Source organism: Sorex fumeus, unplaced genomic scaffold, assembly GCF_029834395.1.
Source record: "Sorex fumeus unplaced genomic scaffold, SorFum_2.1 ptg000061l, whole genome shotgun sequence".
In the NCBI taxonomy this organism is placed as follows: domain Eukaryota; kingdom Metazoa; phylum Chordata; class Mammalia; order Eulipotyphla; family Soricidae; genus Sorex; species Sorex fumeus.
Window position 1 is genome coordinate 53,618,298 of NW_026606118.1, and position 21,067 is coordinate 53,639,364.

A 21,067-nucleotide genomic window follows, 5' to 3' on the forward strand; every position below is an offset into this window, starting at 1 on the left:
TTATGCTTCATCATCTTGGGACTTTTTTTTTAAAAGCCAATTATCATTTAATATTTATTTATCTTTTGCCTGCTTATTTAGTTTGGGAGCATTTCTAAGGTTGAGTAGTAGCCTGGGTATGCTTGCTCAAGAGGTGATGTGGTTCCAGGGATGGAAATCATATTCTCACACATATAAAGCATGTGCTCTACCATGTGAACTATATCCATGGTTCATTATTTTTTTTTGTTCTTAATTAACTAAATAATTCTCTTGCTTGTGATATTCACATGATTAGAAAATTTTGCTATGTTCTTCTTTGAAGATATACTTCAATGTTTCAAGAAGAAGTAAAAGAGAAGAATAAAGGAAAAAAGGAAATTCAATGTTTCTAGAAATTATTGTCAATTATTAAGGTCTAGAATCTAAATTATTTTGACTTTTGGTATTGTTGTTCTTTGTTTAACTCAAATCTGTTTATAGGTTAAGAAACTAAATTCCATCATATACCTATGCTTATTGTCTGTTAAGAAAGTGTAGGAAATATTACAATCAAATAACAATTTCAACCTTGTTTTTGTTCTTGATTTGTCTATGGTGAGTGTATATATGGATCCCCTAAATAATTCTTTGTTGTTCTTGTAGCTAAGGCAATTGCTATTCAACAAGTTGTCCCCTTTAAGCTCTTTGAAACAATCATCAAAGGTAAAGATCTCTCTTTATTTGGAATTAATACCTATAAAATTCAAATTTCATATTTTTATACAGTTCTACACAAAGCTCACTTTTGCATAAATTCTTAAATTTCTGTAACCACCTATGCCTAGTATTTGGTATCACGTCCAGTACATGGTCAATATGCATGAATGAGTTGTTGAGTGAGATAGAATGGATGAGTAAGCTGATGAATGAATGAGAGCACAGAGAGCTAAGATGATGCTCAGTTATTGAGAACTGTGAGTGCTCTTGGGCACTTATATTTGACCCCACATGTTTGCTTTGGCCTGACATGTATGGAATCTAACCAGTATCTAGAGTCTCTTGGGCCCTTTTCTCTGCCTGATTTTCTGAACCTATTCACCACTTTTCCTTCTTCAGAGATACAGAGAGGAAAACCTTGGCTAAGATCCAACCTGTATAGTGCTCTCTTGGATTTTCTCTCATGCTGGTAAAACTGGTTTTGTCTTTTCAATTTTAAGTCTACAAGTGGATCCATTCTTTGCCACCAAACTGTAATTCATATAAGAAGGGTATAGATGGCAACAAAAATGCTTGCATGTCTATTAATATGTACTTTTTCCCATCTAACTGGAATTTTGTTTCTCAGTAAGACTTAGCGTCTTTCAGAAAGGATTCTAAAGATTTCTGGATTAGATAAAATCAACAGCCTAAAGTGTGTCCTTTAGAACCTTCATGGATATTTGGAGAGTTTTTGTAAGGAACAATATAACCTTTTGTAATAAAAAACAGTGAGGAAAATAGCTTCTGACACTGACATACTTTTCCAAATCTGCATTCTCTAGCCAAGAGCACAGCTATGAGCGAGGGAGTAAGTGACCCATGAGTCTCTGCCCTGCTCTTTACTTCATTCCAGTCACCAACTGACTGTGTCCTTTTCTGAAAGTCACTTAGTAACTTTTGGTTTCAATTTTCTCCATAGCAAATATTAAGTGTTGGACTAGTTACTCAAAGAAATTGAAAATTTTGTGATTTTTGACTTTTTTCTATTTGAAGGTACTCAAATCCCTTTTAGTCAGAACACGTGGAGCTAACGGATCATTCTGTAAAGGGGGAGTAATTATAGCATATGTGGCTCTATTAAAGAAAACAATTGAACTAATAAAGATGGAGAGGATATTTCCCGTGCTACAATGAAGAAATTCTGCTTATTTTTTATTTCAAAATAAATTAAAAAGAGTAAAACTCCAAGAGGTAAAACAAACAAAACCAAAGATGCCTGATATTTTTTTCTCCTTGATTTTAATATCACAGTGACAATTTTCAACAGTCAGTGAGGACTCTGTTTCTACCGGATTTGTACCTTTTGTCCAATTTTCTCTCTGTCTGTCTGTCTGTCTGTCTGTCTGTCTGTCTGTCTGTCTGTCTGTCTCTCTCTCTCTCACTCTCTCTCTCTCTCTTTTTCTCCCCCCCCTTGTATGTATGTGGTGTGTGTGTGTGTGTTGTGTGTGTGTGTGTGTGTGTGTGTGTGTGTGTGTTTGGTGCCAGGGATTGAATTTAGGAAGTGACACATTCAAAGCAAGTGGTCTATTCCTGCTGAGATTCAACCTTGGTCTTCTAGTTTCAGGTCAAGTGACAAAAGCAAGATTTTGTTTCTTTGGCTAGTTGGCTCCTTGTTTTTAAATGCATGTACATCTGGCAGAAGAAAATAAGAGTATTTGTAATTTTCTCATAGAGTTTGAGTTTTTTTAAAAATTTTTTTAAAAAAAGAGACCCAGATTATAGAGTCAGAAAATGATGAGATGGGAAGAGAGTCGTGAGTGTCAAGAAAGGGAGGGTGGTACCCTGCTGTAGACATGGACCAGGAACCACAGGGTGGAGCTGTGTGGCTAAAATGTGATGAAGTCCATCTGTAGGGAGGGAGAGCCAATGAAGAGAATGAACAACAAATGCATTGGGGAGCTGGTAGTAATGGACTGATGAGGAAGTCCAGGGTGGAGTTAGATTCTTCCCTACACAGAAAAGTAATTGTTGGACTGATGCAAAGAGAGCCAGGAGTGGGGTGGGGGTGGGGTACAGTGTGTTCTTGATGTTGGAGAATTTAGACTTGGATACCTTCTGTTTTTTGTTTGTTTGTTTGTTTTTTAAGTAGGAGACAAGGCCATCCACTGAAAGATGAGAAGAGGGCTGTGAAATAGGGTTCTCAAACAGAGCAGTGAAAACATGGATAGTTGATTGAAGTGAATGGAAGAAGAAGCCAACATTGTTCTCACCAAGCCCCATCCCTCAAGTCTCCATAACATCACGTGAACTCACAACGTGTTTGTTTCCATAATCCTCTCCTGCTGGAGGGTGCAGGGTGCCTTCTCGGTCCTTCCCTCATTCCTAATCACATTCTGTCTTACTCTTCACTAACAACAAATTCTGGTGACCCCTCCAGATGCCCTCTCCACAATGATGGAACCTACTAATTTGTAGTTCCTGTGATTCACGTCCTATTATTCAACCCAAAATTTAAACCCATGGAAACTTAGATGCCTAAAAACAATGTTTTGTCTGTTTTTTTTTTTTTTTAAGAAATAAATGTACATTTGAAACCAGATCAGACCTTACAGAGTCCCAGAGTGTATTTTAATCTGAGTCTTCTCTCTAAATGGGCAGGATACAGTTTTGAATGTGACAAGCTTAGGATGTTTGTTTTAAGTTATAGTGTCAAATAACTAGTGACTCCGAATTCTGAAAGAAATATGCATTTTTGCATTGAAACCTTCAGGTGTTTCTCATTCCTGTCTCTTGTTTGCCTTTCCCCCGGAGTTCAATGTACAGTAGTCACTTGCATATGTCTGGAAAGTGGGACATTACCTTTGACCTATGAAGATATTAAGAACTTACATTTCCCGGGGCTGGAGTGATAACACAGTGGGTAGGACACTTTCCTTGCATGCGGCTGACCCAGGTTTGATTCCCAGCATCCCATATGTTTCCCCGAACACCACCAGGAGTAATTCCTGAGTGCATAAGCCAAGAGTAACCCCTGTGCATCACCAGGTATGACCTAAAAAGCAAAAAAAAAAAAAAACAAAAAACAAAAAAACCTTACAATTCCCCTCTAAATTAGCTTTCTGATAACATTCAATACATAAGAAAGTAGAGCTTATATTATATATATATATATATCCAATATTTCTGGTGCTTTAACAGTGCCTTTTATATAATAGCACTTTATATTATATGTTAAAGACCAAATAAATTAATGAGTAATAAAAGACATAGTGTATCTTCACAAACATATATTTTTGCTTGTTTGGTTTTCCAAGTGATGCTTAGACGGTTCAGAGCTCCGACTGGGGATTCTTGGTCAACTAGAAGGGAGTTCATGCACAGCCTGAGTATATGGGGATGCTTCAGCCATGAGGTGCTGGACTTGGTCTGTCCCCTTTGCTCTTGTCAGTGCTGAGTCTTCAGGACCACACTTGGCAATGTTTGGAACTTCCAGGGCTGCACTTGGAGATGCTCAGGGGACATGTAATGCTAGGAACCCAGGTCTGGTACATAATAGGCATGAACCCTAATCACTGTACAATCTTCTGTCCCTTAATGCATATTTTATAATATGTGCCTGGTATTCATTTTAAGTAGTTTCAGTTTGGTCATTTGGTTTTAAGTTTTTTTATTATTATATTCTGAACCAATGACTAAAGAATTATTCACAAAAAATTTGAATGCTAAGATGAGCGAGAGTGAGGAAAAGCCTTATTGGAGACCATTTTTTACTGTAAGTCTTGCTTATCTTCCAACATTTCCTTTTTTAGAAATAAATGCGTGAACTAAATAAATGTAAGCATGGACATGAAAAGGGAAAATATATTGTTTTAAGCTGCTTCTAGTTTGTTGTTAGAAATTTTAAGGAATACAGGATATAGGAATCATTTAGAAATAATGCTTAGTGTTTTAAAATAGTCCATAGTCATTTTAAATAGAAGGAAACATGAATAATTTAATTTTTTTGGAAAATGCTACACTACATAGCTGGAATAAAGATTGTGAATGACAGAAAAGTTATACTTCCACTTAAAAAAATCTTATTAAAATCTGAAGAACTTGTTTTTGTCTTGTGCAGCAGAACTCATCAGATTTATCTGCCAACTCCAAATTTACAAAGCCCTTCAAACCATTGCAACACAAAGGTGAGTTTAAATAAATCAAATGTTATAAGATATAGAAATAGAGAACAAAAAGGAATCATGTAAAGAAAATTTTAAGGCAACTCTGAGAATGTGAGAATGTCAAACATCTGTGTGTTGCAGGTTCATCTGGCTGACAGAACAGTGTTGGGGTTTTGGTTCTCATGGAGACCAAATCCCAACACTGTTCTGTCATTTTTACTTTCTTCACAAATTACTTCCATTCCATACTTAGATACATCAAATTTGTGACACTGATCGCTTGAGGCCACAGGATGAAAGAGTATGATTAGACTGAGACCAGTTGTGTCATTACTAGAAAATCACTCATTCATGTCAGCTGTTAAGCAGTGAACATGGAAGGACAAGACATTTGTAGCCCAAAGTTGTGTCCCTAAAGTGTCATAGGGAGCTTCTGTCTGCAAGAGTGAGAAAGAGAAGTCTGCTTTTCTAATGACATGTATTATTTCTATGCTTTTTATCTGCTGCTATTAAAGTCAATACTATTTACTACTGGAATACTGGTAGTGAAATACCACAAAGACTCTCAGTATTCCTGAAGAAAAGTGTGCCACAGGGGTTAAGGAGAAGATACTGATTTCCTTGCAAGCTAAATTGAAGTCATGATTAAGTTAAAGTCTATTCTTTGTTAAGCCACATTATTTGCGTATTAAAGTAGAAAAATAGGAAGGTCATTTTAGATTCACATGAAAATTATTTACATTTTAGATAAAGTTCAGTGTCTGAAATTGAAAAGGAATTTTCTACCCACATGGTTCAGTATCATTATGGGCTGGAGCAATAGCACAGTGGTAGGGCGTTTGCCTTACAAGTGGCCAACATGGCCAACCCGAGTTCGATTCCTCTGCCCCTCTCGGAGAGCCCGGCAAGCTACCGAGAGTATCTCGCCTGCACGGCAGAGCCTGGCAAGCTACCCGTGACGTATTCGATATGCCAAATACAGTAACAACAAGGCTCATGATGGAGACGTTACTGGGCCCGCTCGAGCAAATCGATGAACAACGGGAGGACCGTGACCGTGACCATGGTTCAGTGTGCTCACCCAGAACCTTTAGAACTTGTTACCACTATCATCAACTAGCTTGCTGAGTTTTACAAATCATCTTTTGCTTTACATCAGTAAAATGAAAAAAACTAAGTGATTATTATGTTTACTTCCAGCAGTAATATTTGTGTCCTCAAATGTACTTTATCCCATTTCCTAGCCATATTTGAGAAATACGGTATTTCTTGGTCAGGCTGGCTGCGCGCAAGGCAAACACCCTATCGCTCCAGCACACAGCGGTAGGGCGTTTGCCTTGCGTGCAGTCAGCCTGGCCAAGCCGGGTTCGATTCCTCTGCCCATCTCGGAGAGCTCGGTAAGCTACTGAGAGTATCTCGCCCGCACGGTAAAGCCTGGCAAGCTCTCCGTGATGTATTCAATATGCCAAACACAGTAACAGCAAGTCTCAAAATGGAGACGTTACTGGGCCCACTCGAGCAAATCGATGAACAACAGGAGGACGGTATTTCTGTTCTCAAATAAGAGAAGCCTAACAAAGGAAAACTCCACAGTATAAAAGAAAAGCTATGCTATTGACTATATTCTAGATCTTTCCTAATGTCTTCCTAAAACTGTCCATAGTTGTAAGGAATTACATAGGTTTATATTAAAAGTTCAGTTTTAATCTTGATTCCAGCATTATATCAGTAACTCTCATTCTCTTTTCCCTCCCTTAGGCACTTATGCATTTTCTCATACTGGAGATTCCATGAATGATATAATACTGACTCAGTTTTTATCAAGCGAATGAGGCTGGGAACCATAAAATCAAGGAAAAGTTTTTGGAACAATGTGACATTTTTGCCTAAATGTCAGTGAAGAAGTTATGCTTACTATTAGATGGAATTTTCTGATTTAGGAGGCTCGGAGTAAAATAAGGTGGTTTCAGCAGCTTCACCGCTGCCTTTCTTATCTTCAGTTAAGTGGAAAGATTCATTTCCATGTGGTTTGATTCAAGTAAATTGGTTCTGAATGTAGACCAGCATTTTTTTTTGAAAAGTGTGTCTGTTGTACATGCCCTTCACAGCTACAAACTATGTTTTTCTTTTTTTGTAAATGTGATTATATGCATGGCCTTTATAGTTATCCAAACTGGAGAAAACTTTATGAAATTACCTTAAATAGTTGGGATTTTTTTTTATCAAAAAGTCACTGGTGCGTAATTCCTAGAGAAAAGATATTTCCTTTACTAATTTTCCAGTTAGATTTTATGCTTTTTTTTTTTACTTTGTAGATTCAGACACTTCACCATGAAAGTTAATAAGAAATAAAATGAAAGTTTCCATTTCAAATAGCTTTATAGCCAGAAACCAGGAAGAATAATAATATTATTCCACATCAATACCATAATTTTCAGTTTACAAATCACTTTCATCTCGCCCATAATCCAATGAAGTAGAGTGTCTAAACCAACCAAGGACCAAGTGAGGAAATGGAACCCCCAATAAACGAAGTAATTGACCAAAGATTGAGAAGTCTGTAAAGAGGAATGAAATTTTAAAATATCTTCCTTCCTTCCTTCCTTCCTTCCTTCCTTCCTTCCTTCCTTCCTTCCTTCCTTTCTTTCTTTCTTTCTTTCTTTCTTTCTTTCTTTCTTTCTTTCTTTCTCCCTTTCCTAAAGCCCTATCATAGACTTTCAAACTACCTGTAATACAAAAAAGATTTCCAATGTTAATTCTGAGTTGTCTTATTTCCAAAACTTTATGAAAGAGTCAAGTGGAAGGAGTGATTGGTTGTCAGCTTCCAGGCACATAGCTTAAAACATCCTGGTTTCTTCCACTATGGGCCACAGAAAGTTTTTTAGATGTATAGCAAGTAACATTTTGGACAAGATATAGAGCTGTTAGAGAATGTACACTATGTGAAGCAACATTCCTTCCATACTTACATCATGCTTGTCTCACCTAAGTTTCAAACCCTGATCACAGTGTTCAGAAGAATTACAATCTTGAAGAATCTCTTAACCCTAATTTGGAACTGTATTATAAAGCTATAGCAATCAAAACTACTTACTACTGGAGTAAAGATAGGATCTCTGATCAATGGATCAGAATAGAATACCCAAAGATAAAATTTCATATTTATGCACAACTAATTTTTGCTAAAGAAGGTGTGAACATAAAATGGAGCTAGAGATAGTATCTTTAACAATGATGCTGGGAAAACTGGATAATAACCACATGCAAAAAATTAAAGCTGGATCCATCTCAGACCTTTCACAGAAGTTAATTCAAAGCTTTTTTTACTTTAAACTCAAGTATTTGAAGACCATGAGATTTGACAAGAGCTATTAAGAACATTGAGAAAAACATAGACAGAATACTCCAAGATTTGGATCTTAAAGGTATCTTCAATGATATGATACAACTGGCAAAGGAACAGAATCAAAAATAAACAAATAAGATTACATAAAAATTAAGAGATTCTGCATGGCAAAGGAAACACAGGCTAAAACTGAAAAACAGCTTAATGGGAAAAAATGCTCTCAATCATCAGACAAAGGGTTTATATCCAGGATATATAAAGTGCTCACAAAAATCAACAACAATTAAAAAATGTGAAAGAGTATTAAAAATATTGGGGACAGAAATGAACAGACTCTTCTCAGGAAAAGACAGGCAGATGACCAGTAGGCACATGAAAAAGTGCTCAGCTGCACTTATCATTATGAAAATACAAATCAAGACAACAATGAAATGTCATCACACACCAGTGATAATGATATATATCAGAAATACCAGGAACAATCTGTTAGTAAGGATATGGAAAAAAAGGAATTCTCATCCACTGCTGGTGGGATCGCTATCTGGTTCAAACTTCAACCCCCATGAAAAGAAATATGGAGAGTTCTCATTATACTTAGAATTGAGCAGCCACATGGCTCAGAAATTTCACTTTGGGGCATCAACCCCAGGACCAAAAAATATTCATCCCAAAGGGCACATGCACACCATTTTTCATTGCTGTAATTAGCACAATAGGAATAAGGAATCAACCTTGGTATCCAACAACAGATGAATGGGTTATGAAGGTGTGGCATATTTACACAATGAACTTCTACGCTGTTGCAAGGAACACTAGTGCTATGCAACATGCTGCAATCTGGTTGGAACCGGAAGATATGTTGAGTGAAGTAAGCGAGAAGAATAAAGACAAACACAGGATGATCTCACTTATCTGTGGTATATAAAATATTAGGATGAGAAAAGTAGTGAAAGGAAGGAAACCTTCACTACTAGATAACCCTTGACCCCAGAATATATAGAGGAGGGTAGGGAAGGAGAAAAAATCAAGGAGGGGGGTGTACAAAAGATGAGAAAGGATGAGAGAATAGGGATCAGGGCTTTACTTAGCTGATGTGAGAGGGTGGTATTGCTATGTATCCTGAGCACAGACTCATGGGATCTAAGCTCATTTGGTATCACTTGATCACTTGATCATTTGACTTCCCATTAATCGTCGATTTGCTTGAGTGGGCGCCAGTAGCGTATCCATTTGTCCCTGTCACGTGCTAGTGTAGCCCAATGGCGTCTGTTCATTCTAGGAACACGAAGAGCCTCAAACAGATCGTTCAGGGTCTTGACGAAGAAGTCTGACCTCTGGTAGGTGGGCGGCCACACGGTCTTTTGATGTCCTGTGGAATCCAGTCAGTGATGGCTCTGGTCCAGTGGTCGTCTCTAAATCTCATTACGTGACCAGCCCATCTGATTTTTGACGGCTTGGCAAACGAGACAGCGCCCCTGATTCTTGATCATTGATGGAGGTCAGAATTCCAGATTCTTTCTCTCATTTGAGTGAAACGTGATACTCCAAGCATAGCTCTTTGGATTCATCTTTGAGAGACCCAAATAGTGTTCTCATCCTGTTTGCATAGAGCCCAGGTCTCTGAGGCATATGTTAATGCAGGAAGAACAGTGGAATCAAAGTGATGTACCCAGAGCTGGAGGTTCTTTGTCCTCTTAGCTATTTCTTCGACGCTCTTGAAGGCGTTCCAAGCCGCTTTCTTCCTCCTGCGAAGCTCGGGTGCCAGGTCATTTGTCATGTTGACTTCTTGACCTAGGTACACAAAACTGTTGCATTCAGAGATGGTCATTCCATTGAGAGTGAATGGAGCATCAGGGATGAGGCTGTTTCTCATATGAGAAACATTTGGTATCAAACACCAAATTTTCAAATATACCTGTCAAGGTGGCAGGCAGGAGGGAACATGGGAACAGACACAGTGGATGGAAGTTGACACCGGTGGTAGAATTGATATTGAAATATTGTATGCCTGAAATTCAACTAACTTGATTAACTTTGTAAATCAAGGTTTTTTAATTAAATAAAAATATTTTTAAAAATCCATCAAAAATTAATGAAGTCTTTCACTATTGCTTCCATAGTTCCCTATGACTTTTCAATTGTTTTTGCTAACATTTTTTGTTTATTTTTAATAATTGTTATGATTATGAAACAGATGAGCATGGTGATAATAATAAAAGTCAAAAAAGAAGTAATTGTAGAGTGCTCAGAATGCAAATACTATTTTAACTGCCTTGCCTTTATAAACTTATTTAATCTCCATGAGCATTGAGTAAAGCAAGGTGGGGTATATTTTATCTCTGTTTTATTGCTGCAAAAAAGAAAACCCAAGGAGGATAAATAATGTGAGCAAAGAAACATGGATTCAAATTTATAAGCAAGGTTAGTAGTTATAAAAGTTGAATTACACTCTAAAGAATATTCTAAAAGTGAGAGCAAAATTGACAGTCTATTTTATTGTATTTGAAATTCTGGTCTATAAATGATTCCAGCATGGTCTAGCCACTATTTTACATATAACCCTGATGTTCTAAATTTCCACTGTCTGTGAATACAGAATGATGTTCATGTTTATTTCCTTTTAATTTTTATTGAGGCCAATTGTTTTTCTAAGTTTATATAGGTTTTAGGTGTACAACACTTTATTTTGACAATATGATCACCATCAAATGTTTAGTCTCCATCTAGCATTAGGCATTTGACTTCCTTTCTACAGAGAGACGAATAATAAGAATAGGTGGTAATGAACTATGGGAAACTGTGAAGCCTGGATGGCGTAACTGAGAATACCCAGTAGTGGACAGTGAGTGAGAGAAAGAATATAAGTGTCCTGGAAGTAACGCAAGGGTATTGGTGAAGGATTTGGGGCAATTTGGTGATGATGAGGTGAGGCAACTATGTACATCAAACCATAAATGTCAACATTATTATAAACAAAGGACCTAAAAATATAAAAATGTAAAAAACTTGATCCCCTTTACCCAATTTTCCTATTTTCCATTTCCATTCCCTATCTTCTAGACGCAACAACAATCTTGTTCCAGTAATATATCTGGTCTTTTTCTTCAATAAAAAAATTGGGGCCAGAGAGATAGTATAGCCAGTAAAGCACTTACTTGCCTTGCATGCAACAAATCCAGATTCCATCCCTGATGCCACATATTAATCCTCCTCAATTCTGAGAAGAGTGATTGCAGAGCCAGGAGAAAGCCCTGAGCACAGACAAGTGTGGCCCAAATTTCCAACAAATTATTGTTTTTTTAGAGGCTCTCTCAGTGTTTTATTTATTATTTTTTTGTTTTTTTAATGTAGGAGTACTGCTATTTATTCAGCCACTGATTAGCTGATTGAATTGTGCATGAACTTCACCTTACTTCTTTTTTCATTTTTTTTATAATTTTATTTATTGAATCACCATGAGAGCAGTTACAAAGCTTTCGGGTCTAAGTCTCGGTCATACAATGAAACACTCATACCTTCACCAGTGCCCATTCTCCACCACCAAAAACCCCAGTATGCCCCCATCCCACACCCTCCCCCTTCCTGTGGGGCAGATGATTTCCACATTACTCTCTCTCTACTTTGATCACATTCAATATTTCATCACCAGACCCACCATTATTATTTGAGATTTTACCTCAACACTCAGATCTGCTGAAAAGGCAACAGTAGACAATTTGTGTTCTGTTGCTGGTTATGAATAACATATGATGTTGTGTGACTGCAGTAGGGCCATGTGATTTTGAAATTCCAAAATTTTAACACTTAAATCTGGAGGAATTTCTGCCAAAAGCCACTGGGTTTCTAGATTTGCTCCTGAATCTCTGGGATCATGGCCATTGAGCAGTTTGATCAGGAGCCAGAGAGGCCGTTCGTGGGTGATGACCTAGGGTCTCATTGAGACGGGGAAACCAGGATTGGCTCCACCCCCCATCCTGTGAGGCCCAATAAGTTTCGTCACTGTGGGCCCAGACCTGACTGTCCAATGGTCTCTGGAGGATGACGGCCACCGAGCCACCAAGGGGGAGCAGGCAGAGGGACAACACCCTTTCCCCCCTGGGGTGGCCTGGCGACAGTAACCCACTGCGGGGTCTGGATGCATTTCTGCCAAAAGCCGCTGGATTTCGAGATTTGTTTCTAAGTCTCTGGGATCATGGCCATTAAGCAGTTTGATCAGAAGCCAAAGAGGCCGTTTGTGGGTGATGACTTGGGGTCTCGTTGGGGTGGGAAGGCCAGGCCCAGCTCTGCCCCCATCCTGTGAGGCCCTGCGTGTCTCATCACTGGGGGCCCAAACCTGACTGTCCAGTGGCTTCTGAAGGATGGCGGCCACCAGGCCGCCCAGGGGAACAGGCCAAGGCACGAAACCTATTCCCACCTGGGTTGGGCCAGCACCGGTAACTTACTGCAGGGACCGGCGCATTTCTGCCAAAAACTGCTGGGTTTTGAGATTTGTTCCTGAGTCTCTGGGATCATGCATTAAGCAGTTCAATCAGGAACAAGAGAGGCCATGCTTCTAATTATATAGCTGAGCCAGAGGTGGTTTGTGGGTGTGTTTCCCACATACCTAACTTTTGGCTGTTTACTTTCTTGGTAAACTTTGCCCCAAGTTTTTGGGGTCTGGCCAAAGGCACAGCAGCAATTTTGGGGTATCTGGAAGTCTGGAGGCGCCATCCGGCTGCTGATGCACTCGCCTCACAGGTACATATTGACTTGCTGGCGGCACCATACCCCCAACGAATTAGTTTTAAATAAAATATATATTTTAAACTTTCCCTCCTCCAAGCAGTTCTCTGGGGCACCAGAGGTCACTCCCAGTGTATTCAACCTGACTCTGGGCTTCACAACTCAGTACTTGAACCCAAATACACTACAGCTAAGTTCCAACAGATTTTGAGGGGACTGCCAGGGTTATACCAGCAGTATCTAGAGAAGTAATAAACTATAACAAATAAAACTTATGGCCTCATACATGAGAAGCAGAAATTCTAGCCCTTTGAGCTCTCTCCCAAACCTAGTTTATTGGTTTTTAAATATTCTAGCAAATGTAATCATAAGGTATTGACGTTTTCTTTTTCCCCACGTTTTTATTTTTAATATTTTCCATTTATTTTTTAAGTGAATCACAGTGATATACACATTGATAAAGCTGTTCTTGATTGGATTTTAGTACTATAATGCTCTTTCAGGGTCGGGGAATGAGACCCATTGTGTTTACTGGCACCTGCTTGAGCAAATCGATGAGTAACAGGATGTCAAGTGATCAAGTGATCAATGTTTCAGCACCTGTTCTCTCACCAGTATATTATAGCACAGAGGGTAGGGCGTTCGCCTTACAAGCGGCCAACATGGCCGACCCAAGTTCGATTCCTCCGCCCCTCTCGGAGAGCCCGGCAAGCTACCGAGAGTATTCGATATGCCAGACACAGTAACAACAAAGTCTCCAATGGAGACGTTACTGGGCCCGCTCGAGCAAATCGACGATCAACGGGAGGGCCTTTACCTTTACCTTTACCAATGGTCCCCATTTCTCTGCCTCCCCTGGTCCCACCGCCTGCCACTATGATAGGCACTTCCCCCTCCCCCCACCCCCGTCTTTCCCTCTCTCTCTTTCTCTTTTTCTTTTTCTTTTCGGCCTTATGGTTTGCAGGTATTACCTTTTATTTATATCTGACCTATTTCACTTAGCATTTTACCTCCTAGATTCATCTATTTTTTTCTCTGCAAATATTTAATTTTTTAAAGCTACCTGTGACGTATTCAATATGCCCAACACAGTAACAACAAGTCTCACAATGGGGACGTTACTGGGCCCCGCTCGAGCAAATCAATGAACAATGGGAGGACAGTGCTACAGTGTCTTACTTCTGTGACCTATAATGTCACAAGGCTGTTGTCAAGTCCATTAAGGTTGCTGGGATGCAATACCATAAATGACATTTCTTTTTGTTCTGGAGACAGGGTGGTCAAGACCCTTGTGTCAGCTGGGTCAGTTTCTGAAAATGACCCGCTTTCAAAAAGCAGACTAGGACATGTCCTCATGTCCTCGCAGGGTATAATGCAAGCTTATTATAACAATGTATGTCCTTCAGTAAGGGGACCCACTTCCTACTATCTTGAGTGTTGGATATTACATCCAAATTTGCAGGAGACTTTCAGAACAGGGCATGTCTACCTGAAATATTTTCATCTAACTAATATTTTGGTGCACTGCAATGGCAAAAATTATTCCCTGTATTTCTTTAATAACACCCTAACTTTTGTTCTTCTATTTTTTTTCTGAAAATTCTGTAATTCAAATGGTGAAACACTTGGCCCAGTTCTCTAATTTTCTTCTTTTTTATGTTGTCTTTTCCCCTTTCTTTCTGTTTTTCTAAGTCACTATAACTTTATCTTCTAATTCCTATATTCAACCTTTTGTCATTACTTCACCTGTTTCAAAAATATCTTGCCTTCATATTCCTTTCTGTAGTATCCAATTCCCCAAAGCCATATTTTGTTTGGCTTTGGGGAATTGGAAACTACAGAAAGTAGTGTCCACTGTATTGAAAGCCACTTTCAATACATCAAAGTCAGTATTGATCCCTGACCTTCCCCTACTTTCTGGTCACATTTTGCCACCTAAATACTCTTTTTTTCTGCATTCTTCTCTCCTGTACTAGAGTCATTGAAATTGGGTTGGAACTACACTAGGTTTGTCTGTATGTTTTTTATATGTTTGATGTCACATATAATATGGAAGGCATTCTAAAGGGGTATAGTCATATCTGGTTCTATTTTATAATGAGTCATTAAGAGCAATTGGAAAGCTGGTGTATGAAGACTAATATAATGCCCTCTGGTGTCACTGTGGGGTAAGCAGAGTAAACATTCCATTAGTAAGTATTCAAAGTCAGAGTCTTTGAGTATTTTTATTTGTCTGATTAGATTGGCCAGAGAGGACTGTCCAAGTCTCGTAAGATTGTGTAGATAGTGATCTGAACCATTTTGGTGGCACCATTTATAATGTAGAGTTTGAGAAAGGCATCCGCTAGAATAGTGAGTAGACAGTTTTTGTGGTGATATGCAGTGACTTTGGAAAACTGAAGGCTCTGTACCCATGAGATTGTCATTCAGCGTTCCTTTGTAGACTTCAAAAAATAAACCGGAAAGAAATCTAGGAAAAGGCAAATGTCAATTAAACAGACAAGTAATAATTTAACAGACAAGTAATTGGCTACTTTCTATAAGTTGAGTTGCATACCTCCAAAATCCATAAATTAAGGCCTAATTCCCAATGTGTCTATATTTAGAATAGTATCATTAGAGAGTCAATTAAGTTAAACAGAATGATCTATGTGAAATCTAACCCGATGTTCTTGGGAGAAGGGACACTGGAGATTTTCTCTGTACATGCTTATACAGACAAAACCATGTGAGCACCTGGAAGAGGTGGTTATAAAGGCCTTTCCAGAAAATAACCCAATGGCATCTTCATCTTGGATTTACCAGCCTCCGTAATTTTATGAAAACAAATTTCTGGTGTGTAGACTGCAAGGTCAGTGGCATTTTTTTTTATGGAAGTCCAAGCTAACTACTCTTCCACTACTCAGAACCACAAAGAACGGGTAAAGAATATGTGGTTCTACATATGCAATGGAATATTATTCAGATATTGAAAAAAAGTTGAAATCATGCCATTTAGGGTGAAAGAGAGAGAGTAACGTGCTCAAGTGCAGGAAACTCCTACACACATCCCAGTACTAGACATGAAAGCATGAAAGTACACATTTCAAGAGGTGAGATGCGGACAACACATGTGTTCAGTCACGTGGGCACAAGCAGGACATAGGCTCAGGCAACATATGTGTGCCCTTGCTTTGTTCAAGGTGGCCTTAATAGGGTTTCTCCAACCTACCCCCATGTGGGACTTCTTCCCAGGTAAAAGTCCGTTGCTAAGGAGGTTACCAGGGAGGTTGGGAGTGGTGATGGTCTTCTTTGGGCTGAATCACTAAAGCTAATCAGGTTGAGGGAGAGGTCCAAGGGAATTTGAGGAATTTCCTTTATGGGGAGGAGTCCAATCTCCTCAGGGTCCGCTGCTCAAGGTCTTATCCGTATCCACAAAGTGGATCAGCCTTGGAATTTTCCTCCCAGAACTTTTGCTGACCTGTTTGTTGTCCAGGGCTTTTCCCTATCTACTTGCAAGCTACTGAGAGTATTTCGCCCCCGCAGAAAAGCCTGGCAAGCTACCTGTGACCATATTTGATATGCCAAAAACAGTAACAACAAGTCTCACAATTTGTTGTGAGACTTTACTGCTGTCCGCTGGAGCAAATCTATGAACAATGAGCGAGGACCGTGCTACAGTGTTACCTGCATACATCATGATGACAATGAAGATTAACCACAAAATGTTGAAAAGAGACAACTGGAAACTGAGCAATTAAGTGTGAGGAAGAGTAAAGAAGTATCAGATATGGAAACTCTCAATATGTGCTCCTGCCAAATTTCCTTATTCGCAGACTATGTGGGGAACAGACTGTGTCAAATAGGGCAATAAATCTGGCAATACTGTGGCCTCCAAATCAAAAGATGCAATAGAAGAGAGAATGGAGGGAACCTTAGGGATGGAGGGACGTCTACTCTGGATCTGCAGGGGGAGAATGTTCAAGAATATGAAATTATCTATGACCTAATTGATAGTGCATATACCTAAGCATTTGAATGGATTTATCAGAAAATTGCATACCTGGGGTCTTGTTGGTAATGGATCTGTGGTATGAATACTGAAGACCAAGTAAGTAAAAAAAAGTGTGGCATCTAACAGAGTCAAAGTATAGTACAGAAATGAAAAAACAATTACACAAACAACTTAGCTATGAATATAGTCTCCGTATTATGAAATGATTTGGATATAAACAAAATAATTACAGAAAACTATATTGAAACAGTGGAGAGTAGGAAGTTTATTTCAGGTAAAGGAAAAAGAAACCTTAGAAACCAGAATAAAACATTATGCTCAAGAGCTTTAAAAGAATAGGCACTCAGGGCTGGAGTGATAGCACAGTGGGTAGGGCATTTGCCTTGCACACAGCCAACATGGCCGACACAGGTTTCGATTCCCAGCATTTCATATGGTCCCCCGAGCACCGCCAGGAGTAATTCCTGAGTGCATGAGCCAGGAGTAACCCCTGAGCATTGCCGGGTGTTACCCAAAAAACAAAAAAAAAAAGAAAAAAAAAGAATAGGCACTCATTGCCATAAAGGCAATTTAGGGTGAGGGGTATTTGGGGTGGGAAGGAAACTGGGGACATAGGTGCTGGGAAATTACATCGGTGGTGGGATGGGTTTCAGAACATTGTATGACTGAAAACTGTATAAGGCCCTGGCTGCTCTCCACCTTACCTCTTGTGTTTGGGGGGCTTCTGGTCCATTCCACAGCCAGGGCAGCCCAGGCCATGGGACAATCGAAGTAGGAAATGAGGGCCAAGCTGGTTGAGCGGTTGCCATTTATTCCATTCTCCTCACGCACCTTCTCCAGTGGTCTCTCTGAGCCCCCCATTCTAGTCTCACATTCCCCTCATTCCCATCTCCTCCTGTCTCTCCCTCTCACCTCTCCGCTCCATCTCACAGACTGGGCTCTCTCTCTCCACGTGCCTGATCCTGTATTCTTCTACATTCTTCTCCCTCTGTCCCCCTTGCTAGTCTCTCCACGCTCCATCTTGCTGCCCTGCCTCTCTCTCATCTCTCCAGCTCTCTCGTGTCTCTTCCTCTCTGCAGCACTGCGGGTAGATGCTACACCCAGTCCGGTAGCAAAATCAGCATAAGAAAACCCTTCCTTCAATGTCATGGAGGGTTTTGCCAACTTTGTCTTCAATGTACCTTATGGATCTTGGTCTGATGTTGAGGTCTTTAATCATTTGGATCATATTTTGTACATGGCATTAGGCAGAGATCTGAGCCCACTTTTTTGCATGTAGCTGTCCAGTTTTGCCAGTACAATTTGTTAAAGAGGCTTTCCTTGCTACACTTCACATTTCTTTCCCCCTTACCAAAGATTAGATGATCATATGCTTGGGGGAGATGTCAGTATATTCAACCTTGTTCCATTGGTCTGCAGCTCTGCCTTTGTTTCATACAACGCTGTTTTAATTATTACTGCTTTGTAGTAGAGTTTGAAGTTAGGGAGGTTGATTCCTCCCATTTTCTTTTTGCCAAGAATTGCTTTAGCTATTCATGGGAACTTATTGTTCCATATGAATTTCAGAAGTGTTTGCTCCATTTCTCTGAGGAATGTCATGAGTATCGTTATAGGGATCGCATTGAATTTATACAGTGCTTTGGGAAGTATTGCCATTTTGACAATGTTAATTCTCCTGATTCATGAGCAGGGAATATTTTTTAATTTCCTCATGTCCTCTTTTATTTCCTGAAGTAGGGTTTTGTAGTTTTCTTTGTACAGGTGCTTTATTTCCTTAGTTAAGCTAATTCCTAGGTAGTTGATTTTCTGGGGCATAATTGTGAATAGGATTTTTTGTTCATGTCATTTGCTTCTCTTTCACTATTTGCATATAGGGAAGATATGGACTTTTGGGTATTGATTTTATAGCCTGCAACTTTACTATACAAGCCTATTGTTTCTAGGAGTTTCTTGGTAGAGGTTTTAGGGTTCTCTAAGTATAGTATCATATCATCTGCAAATAGTGAGAGTTTGATTTCTTCCTTTCCTACCTGGATGCCCTTAATATCTTTTCCTTGCCTAATTGCTACTGAAAGTACTTCTAGTACTATATTGAACAGTAGTGGAGAAAGTGTGCATCCTTGACTAAGAAGATTCTGCACCTCAAAAGAAACAGTGACCAAAATACAAAGACAGTCTACAGAATGGGAAAGAATATTCACTGAATACACATCAGACAAGGAGTTGATGTCAAGGATATACAAAGTACTGTTTGAACTCCACAAGAAGAAAACATCCAACCCCATCAAAAAATGGGGCAATGAAATGAACAAAAGCTCTCTCAAAGAAGAAATCCGAATGGCTAAAAGGCACATGAGAAATTGCTCTACATCATTAATCATTAGGGAGATGCAGATCAAAACAACAATAAGATACATTTCACACCACAGAGACTTTCCCACATCCAAAAGACCAAAAGCAACCGGTGTTGGCACAGATGTGGTGAGAAAGGGACCCTTCTTCACTGCTGGTGAGAATGCCGACTGGTTCAGTTCTTTTGGAAAGCAGTATGGTCGATTCTCAAAAAATTAGAAATTGAGCTCCCATTTGACCCAGCAATACCACTCCTGGGAATATATCCCAGAGAGGCAAAAAAGTATAGTTGAAGTGACATCTGCACTTGTGTGTTCATTGCAGCACTGTTTTCGATATGCCAGACACAGTAACAACAATAGCCAGAATCTGGAAAAAATCTGAGTGCCCGAAAACAGATGACTGGTTAAAGAAGCTTTGGTACATCTACACAATGGAGCACTATGTAGCTATTAGAAAGGATGAAGTCATGAAATTTACATACAAGTGGTACTACATGGAAAGTATCATGCTAAGCGAAATGAGTCAGAAAGAGAGGGAAAGACATAGAAAGATTGCATTCATCTGGGGAACAATAAGTAACAAATAGGAGACTAACACCCAAGAATAGCCAAGATAAGTACCAGTAGGTTTACTCCATGGCTTGAAGTCCAGTCACACACTCTACGGGTAAAGGCAGCTCAGATAGAGAAGGGAGCACCAAATCAAGGGTATTGGTAAGATCCACTCAGGATGGGAGATGCATGCTGAAAGTAGACTATAGACCTAACATAATTGCCACTTAATTCCTCTTTTGCAAACCACAGCACCCAAAAGGAGAGAGAGAACAAAAGGGAATGCCCCTCCAACAGAGGCAGGGTGGGATGGGAGGAATGGGGGGTGGGAGGGATACTGGGACCCGTGATGGTGGAAAATGGGCACTGGTGGAGGGATGGGTACTCGATCATTGTATAAGTGAAACCCAAGCACAAAAATTTGTAAGTCTACAACTGTAGCTCATGGTGTTTCACTAATAAAAATTTAAAAAAAAAGAAAGCCCTTTCTGACTGCCCATGAGGCTCAAGGACAGAAGCACCACCTAGAGGTCTTTCTCTTCTGCTTAATTAGCATCCTAATTAACATCTTAGTATTAGTTACTTTTGTATGGACACATAAGAGATGCATTGAGTCTTGTAGGGTGGCTCTCCTGGGAACATTTTGCCACAGACTCAGACTACAGTGAACAGGCCAGATTCATTTTTCCTAACCCTACCAGAGTTCGAATCTAGTTATTACTTTTTGGATTATGAGAGCATTTATCCATGACCATGCTCTTAACTTACAGTTAAGCATTATGGCACTTTGGCCAGACCCATTTCCATGCCAGGGTAGCACAGAGCTCCCTCGTTGTGACCTGCTTTTGGGGGTGCTAGGAAGTTAGGGCAACTGAGGCTTAAGTCCAGAGAACAGATGCCCAGGAGGTAAATATCACTGAGAGTCCATTAACTCCCATGTTACAAAAGCATAGCATTTACTGTCTTCTTTTATCCATACAAAATGGACAATGCTCTGAATTAACTATGCAAAGGACTTAAGGAGATGAGAAAAATAATATTTACAAGTTAACAGAGGACAAATAAAGAAGTTACAAATAAACACAGAGGAATGGGAGCACTGTGATGGGAACAACACAATAAATCCAAGTTCCCTGCAGCAAGGCAGAAAGGACAAAACAATGTTATCCTACAAAAACCCAACATTAACGGCTTTGTAATGCTTTATCTCACAATGATTCAATAAAATAAAATAAATAACTTAGAAAGAAGTTCTACTATCTTAAATAAAAACCCT

At 39.4% G+C, this 21,067-nt stretch overlaps 1 protein-coding gene across 1 annotated transcript in view; it reads left to right on the plus strand.

Annotated features, from left to right (window-relative positions):
* Nucleotides 1-6,655, plus strand: part of ADGRF1 (adhesion G protein-coupled receptor F1) — a 33,560-nt gene extending 26,905 nt beyond the window's left edge. The window contains exons 13-15 of the mRNA XM_056125953.1: nucleotides 625-684; nucleotides 4,778-4,844; nucleotides 6,582-6,655. Coding sequence (XP_055981928.1) covers nucleotides 625-684; nucleotides 4,778-4,844; nucleotides 6,582-6,655 — 201 coding nt within the window. The remainder of the gene's footprint in view (nucleotides 1-624; nucleotides 685-4,777; nucleotides 4,845-6,581) is intronic.
* The last annotated feature ends 14,412 nt before the right edge of the window (nucleotides 6,656-21,067 follow it).